This window comes from Phaseolus vulgaris, chromosome 8 (genome assembly GCF_051622355.1).
Source record: "Phaseolus vulgaris cultivar YP4 chromosome 8, ASM5162235v1, whole genome shotgun sequence".
Classification (NCBI taxonomy): Eukaryota; Viridiplantae; Streptophyta; class Magnoliopsida; order Fabales; family Fabaceae; genus Phaseolus; species Phaseolus vulgaris.
The window spans coordinates 48,408,659-48,415,164 of record NC_143505.1 but is presented as its reverse complement, the minus strand read 5'-3'; the positions used below and the strand labels follow the sequence as shown (position 1 = coordinate 48,415,164).

The 6,506-nt window shown below is 38.2% G+C and overlaps 1 protein-coding gene across 1 annotated transcript; it reads right to left on the bottom strand.

The window, feature by feature from the left end:
- Positions 1-4,872: 4,872 nt before the first annotated feature.
- LOC137826342 (uncharacterized) lies at positions 4,873-6,179 on the bottom strand. Its single transcript, XM_068632275.1, has 2 exons — positions 5,685-6,179; positions 4,873-5,428 (listed from the first exon to the last, which is right to left on the bottom strand). Exons 1-2 carry the CDS (start codon positions 5,907-5,909, stop codon positions 4,988-4,990), a joined length of 666 nt encoding a protein of 221 aa, XP_068488376.1. The 5' UTR covers positions 5,910-6,179; the 3' UTR covers positions 4,873-4,987.
- Positions 6,180-6,506: the final 327 nt, after the last annotated feature.

Sequence of the window (6,506 nt, the reverse complement as noted above, 5' to 3'; positions counted from 1 at the left end):
TTCCGAAAACAGCTATGAAACCTTTTCCCATCACATGACTGCTATACCGAAACGCGTCCTCGTTCCACATGGAGAGCAGACTACCACTACCGTTTTCCCCTACATTATGCAACCATCCAAATCTATTGTTTCCCCATAATGAGAAACATTTTGCCTCCGTAATAACCTTTGACTTTGTCTCTTGTAAGCACACAAAATCTGCCCCTTCACTTGCTATGATATGACTGAGGTACCGAGATTTAATGGTCCCCCCATGCCCCTGATATTCAAATTGACAACTATCATAAGGAGACTTTTTTACCTCCCATCTTAGGACACACCAATACCTCAGAATCTCGTACCTCCATATTCCCATATTCCGCGACGACCTCCTCCTCTTCCCCTCTACACAATAAACCAACTTTCTTACCGACTGCCCACAGCCTATCAGGTTCCCCTTCATCAACAGAATCACTCTGGCGAATATTGCAATTTCTGATGGTCGTGTCTGTGATTGAGATAGATGATGAACTTACTCGGTACGCCGGCAGCGACCCACCTTGAGGGTGTTTAGCACTTAATCTTGCCGATCTCCTTAGCTGTGGGCATGAGTCACCCAATTCCGCCAGCCCTTTCTGCTTGCGTCTACGCGGCGGGGAGTTTGATCTACTTTTCTCCCTGGTCCCGTCGACATCACAAAACAGAGGAGACTCCCCCCCTTCAATGTCGTCGTCAGCAAAAGAGAGGCCAGCACTCCGATGACGTTGGTTCACGTGCACCATCTTCTTAGGGACCACGCCCTTACTTGACGAACTGATTCCGTCAAGGCTATTATCTTGTGGGACAGCTACGACTTTGTTTCTCACACTCCTCAGCATAACTGCACAGGCCTTCGTTCCACTCGAAGGTAGTACATTACTAATAACACCCCGCGGCCCAGCTACTTCTTGCACTGAAAAGTCCAAACACCCCACGCACGCTACTTCCTGCTGGGTAGGACAAGGAGGTCCACCCGTGCTAGACAGGGCCTCTTCATTAACCTGGCCCAATGCCTTGGATGGAAACTCTTGGTTACTAATACACTCAACCTCAATAACTGTTCTAGCCACCTCGTGCAGAAAAGGTTTACTATAAACATCACCTCCACAGACCTGATCAGGATATATGACAGACAGACTACCATCTTGTCCCTTATGTCCCTGTCCAGCACCAGACGGAACTGATAACCAGCCTTTCCCCAAATCGCCTTTTCCAAGTTCCATAAACGGCAAGGTTGACTTTAGCCATGGGCGTTCGCCTTCTCCGTCCTTGTCTCCTCCGCCTTCATCCCTTACTGTCCCTCGGCCTTCATCGCACCATTGACGAGGATACTTCACACCACGGGAACACTTCCCGCCGCTCCTTTCAGAAAAGGCGGTCTCTTCGACGTATGTTTCTGAGGAAGAAACGCTGTCGGATGAGAGAGCCCAAGAAAGATTTTCTTTACATCCCCATCCAAGGCAATCGATTGGTTCCCCCTCAACTAGAACGCTACACCTATGGCCATTGATATAGATTCTTCTCGCCCATCTGACGGAACCAATGTTCTGAACTCTAATTTTCACCCTGGCAAATTCCAACACCTTCCAAGAGAGGGTAGCTTCGTCTATAGCCACCACCTCTGCCTCCCTTGCCAATTCTTCGAACAGTTTCGTGAAGCACTCCTTGTTCCATACAGGTAGAGGCACCCCAAAACACCTCACCCAAACACATCTATGGCTTGCGCCACTGTTGAACGACCACGGACTGACACTATAGAATACACTATCAAACCACCCTTTGTTTTGCTTCATGAGGTTCGCCAGATCCTCCCCATCTCTCGGGGTCAGCAAAACCAGGTTGTCGCCCATGAACCTGGCCGTGACCATTGACATACCTCCTTTGATGATTTCCTCCTTCAGCTTTTCGAAATCCATACCTGCATTGAGTTTCCCTACGAAGCTGTTTATCATCCACTGTGGCACATTTTGTGTTGTATTGATAGCTAGGCCCTTCCATTCTTCCTGAGCTGTACCTAGAACGACTTCAGCGAAGGACCTGTTCCTATTCTTCTCCACCCAGATCCCCTCCCTTCTTTGTGTGCCTTTAGCTACATCAGCCACTAGAGGTTGAGTTTTTACTTCCTTTTGACTCTCCCTGTGCCGCGACCTAGGGGTTCGCCGCTCCCCCCGATTTGTTTCAGCCTGGAACCTCTAATACTTCGAGATATTCACGTGCAGCTTCCGGTTGCCAATAAAAATATGATCCAGTTCACCTTCCAGCCTCCTCACGTTTTTTACGTCCAGAAATCTCACAAAACAAAACCTCCTCCCCCACTTATTAAGCCTCCGAGATATGAAAATCTCCTTCACCCTTGTCCATTTCTGGAAGATCTTAACCATGTCTGACTCTCCGTAACCATGGGGAAAGTTTGAGAAAAAGAAAGTGAAGAAATCGTTGTCATTCCTTCTTGCATTATTCCTTCCGTACCCCTGACCTCCGTTCCTACCATGCCTTAGCCCGTCGTTCCAGCCATCGCGTCTTCCAGCCCTCGCGTACCCCTTACCTCCGTTCCTACCATGCCCTAGCCCGTCGTTCCAGCCATCGCGTCTTCCAGCCGTTGACATCACAATCCCTGGCATGAGCTCTCACTCTTCACTAACGTTTAACTCATTCTAAACACTTTTGATCTACATACGAACCTTGATTTCATAATCATAATAAGTCTTTTTCGTACATATATCCATAAATATTCAAAATTATATATAGATCATATGGTTCAAATATAACATATTGTCTTAAAAGAGAGCGAATTCTTTGGACAAAATATAATTTTTTCAATAAGAAATTAGTTCCTCATTCCCAAATTAAAATTTTGAGGAGCAAATCCTAATATGTTGGGCAAATTATGAAAAAAAAAAACACTACAAAAATAGTTGATTTCACAATATCTCAAAAAAAACATAATAGCTATAAATGTAACATTTTTAAAATGTTTAACCAATAAGAACATTTAACCATAAATATATGATCACAGATATTAATTTCAAACTTAAAGGTCGCACACTCTCCAACTTAACCGAATACACAATTAAATATAAACAAAATAATCAAACACATCATAATTATAGGTTGTTAGAGTTCTCAGTCTCTCGATCTTATTTAACTATATATCATCTGAAAAATGACTTAAGACAATTATAGATATTAGAAAAAGAGTAAAAAGACAATTATAGATATTAGAAAAAGAGTAAAGTAAAGAGAGAAAAAAAATTAAAGAAAAAAAACAAAGAAAATTAGAGAAAAAAAAAGATATATAAGACCTATTCCTCTTGGCCTTCCACGTGCATATTTACTCGCCGTTATCTCTTGTTCCTAAATGTAACATAGAAAGTGGATTAATAAATTAGGGTTATTTAATGTGGAATGTGTAAATATTAACTACTATTTATTAGCTTCACTATCTTGAATTTATGGAGCAAAAGAAACGTAGATGAGCATGACGCTACACATTAACGCCCAATAGTGCATTTAATGGGAATGGAAAATGTACTATAACTGACGTAAGCAAATTAATGCAATTGCTATATTTCAGATATTCATTTGCCCTCATTAATTTTAGTCTTTTCTCCATTTTGGATGAAATGATCATCTTAATACTATCACAGTTTTATTATCTAGTTTTAGATGAAAGGAACCACCATAATGTCTCTCAACACATTTTCCAGTTACAATAACTTTTAGTATCTTAGTTTGCCCTTCCAATGTTTAAAGTTAATTGAGTACCTGAAATAAAAATATTTACTAATTTTTTTTATTAGATTTTGAATTTCAAAATACAAAGAAAGAAAGTTACCAACAGATAAAAGGAAGTAGTATATATATGATATGTTTGTATAGGTTTTGCCTAACAAAAAGAGATATTAGAAGAAAAAAATATTGGGGTTGGATTGAGGTTATTGTGTGAGAGAGGAATAGAAAAAATGTGTATTTAGTTTCTGTGCTTTTTAATATGGATGAAATTAATTTTTAAATGTTAAAATTATGTAAATTTAGTCTCTTCAAACTTTAAAAACGTAATAAATTCTTTTAAAAAATTAAATCCATATATGGAATTAATAAAAGATATATTTAGAAAAAAATTTAAAAAATTATTATAATTCTTTACATAAAATAATCAAGATTATTTTTTTCAACAATTGGCAGATAACTTTTTTTCTTGCAGGATATATATCTCCTTTTTGTGAAACGTATATCCTTATTTCTTCTTGATATTCAATTTACTTTTATGCTTTCAATTCATTGAACACACAGGGAACAAAAAGAATAATAAGAATTTATCTTAATATAATCGTTCTATAAGTGTGCTTCAATAAAATAGCCATCATTCTCTAAGGCCAAATTAGTGAAAAGAAAAATAAGAAGAAACCCTTCATTTTCAGTATCTAATTTTTTCAATCTCATGAACTGTCATGAAATCAATGGAGAGTGAAGACTATGCAATGGAAATAGTTACATAATTTAGCACATAATACAAACATAGTTTCCCATGCAACATATAAAAAACTCTGTTCTCGTTACTTGAGAAGAAAATGAACCATGCTGCTGTGAAAGCCTAGTAGCCCTTGAGAGAAAATGGTCTTGCTTAATTTGAAATCCTAAAAGAACCTACCTAAATTCTACTATTATATATATAACATCTTACATAAATTTTGGATGATGAAGGACAGTCTTGTATGTACATAGATATGATTATAATACACTAGGTTAGTTCTTATCAATCTCCCATTAGTCATCCTAGCAGTTAAGCCACCACTACGTAGATGTAGGTAGGTTAAATACCACCTTGTTTTTAACACATAGTTAGACAAACTATAAAGAAACCTGGACCATATATTCAAAGGGGTAATTAAAAGATACAACTTGGCCATGCTTTCCACATATATCTGAGAATTTTCAACCAAACACTTATTTGTACGTTCTTAATTAATTAGCATGAGAGAGGCTCCACCTTCTTCCTCTTCAGGAATTTGGAAGGGTTCTGATCTGGTGGGTGCATGAATTTGCAGTTTGGACAAGTAGGGGACGACTTGCACAGCATTACCAACATGTGACACCTCATACAAACCGTTGCAATCATCTCCTTGTGATCTACCTCTGATGATAGCCACGATGGAGGTCCACTTAGAGCACATGAATCATCCATTTTACACTTGCTTGATTCATTCAACAGATCATGCTCACCAAAAGTGCTCCTGGTGGAACCATAGTTCTTCTCATTTATATCATAGCTTTCTTCTTTTTTCTTCAGTGACAGCTCCAGGTCTAGGCTCATTTGACCAAGTAATGGTGTTTTAGGATCAGAGTTTCTCTCCGAATCTGGTGTTTTCATCATACTCATCCCTGCGTTGCTCAAGTGTATGTGCCCTGACTGCATGAAAATAGTCAAACTCCAGATTAACTCATTGCAACCAAAATGAGTAGACAAAGCAAGATAGCTTTGTATTAACATTAATTTATATGAATGAAAGATAATGATCATACATATCCTTTAACATATACTTAAGAGCTCGATCCACATGTTTGTGTATAGATTCATCAGTAGAAATTAATCTTCAGAAGAAATACCCCAGTAGAAAAAGTTTGACATATAATATGAATATTATATATATATATATATAGTATACCTGAATAGTGAGGTATTGTCGCAATTTATGAGAAGGTAATGGTGTGTCGAGGTGAAGCTCTATACCGAAGATGGAATTTCGTTTCTCTGCATGAGTTGGATGAATCTTGAAGAATTCTTCAGTGAGTGTCTCCTCTTGCCACTTTCTCTTCCTTGGTGGAGGTTGAAATTCTGCAGGAACTTCTGTTATGGGGGTCTCGGAGAGTACTTTGTGAAAGGAGACCATAGTAGCCAGAAGAATGAAGAGTGAGCGCAATGTGCAATGTGCAATGGGTTGAGGTGGTTATATAGTAGGTGGCAGAACTTAAAGGTAGAAGTGTCAAAATTGGTGGTCTTTACCTATGTACGTGTGAACTGTGACATGCTTTCCAACTTGGCTAACCTTTCATAGTACACATTTTCACAACTTAAGTAACAAGTTATTTATTATAGATCAAAACGCTACGAGTTCGGTTTTACCACCATACCTCATTCTTGCGTAGCAAAAAAATGGGTTCATGCATTTTCCTGCTTCCAAACTACTCTTGTGAAGACTTGGGCTGAAGATCATATGTAATAAATGAATCTTCATTTCACCTTTACACGTAATTCCACGCCCACTATTTCAAACTTCATTTTATTAGATTGTCACATATTTCAAGCTTTAACCAAAATGCTTACTATGTCAAAGCCAAAATATCCCTCAATCCATTAAAGATACACTTTAATACTCCTCTTACGTCTATTAAAAATAATTTAACTATTCATTTAATATTTTTAATTTCATGCAATAAAGAAGTATATTTTATAAATTATACCGTGACTCATATATTTAATGGAGATC

What these genes read in the sequence shown, in the direction of transcription:
- LOC137826342 (XM_068632275.1), bottom strand. Translation starts at nt 5,909, where the DNA reads ATGGTCTCCTTTCACAAAGTACTCTCCGAGACCCCCATAACAGAAGTT. An exon ending in GACAATACCTCACTATTCAG is followed by an intron (nt 5,429 to 5,684) that starts GTATACTATATA and finishes ATTTTCATGCAG; the next exon opens with TCAGGGCACATACACTTGAG.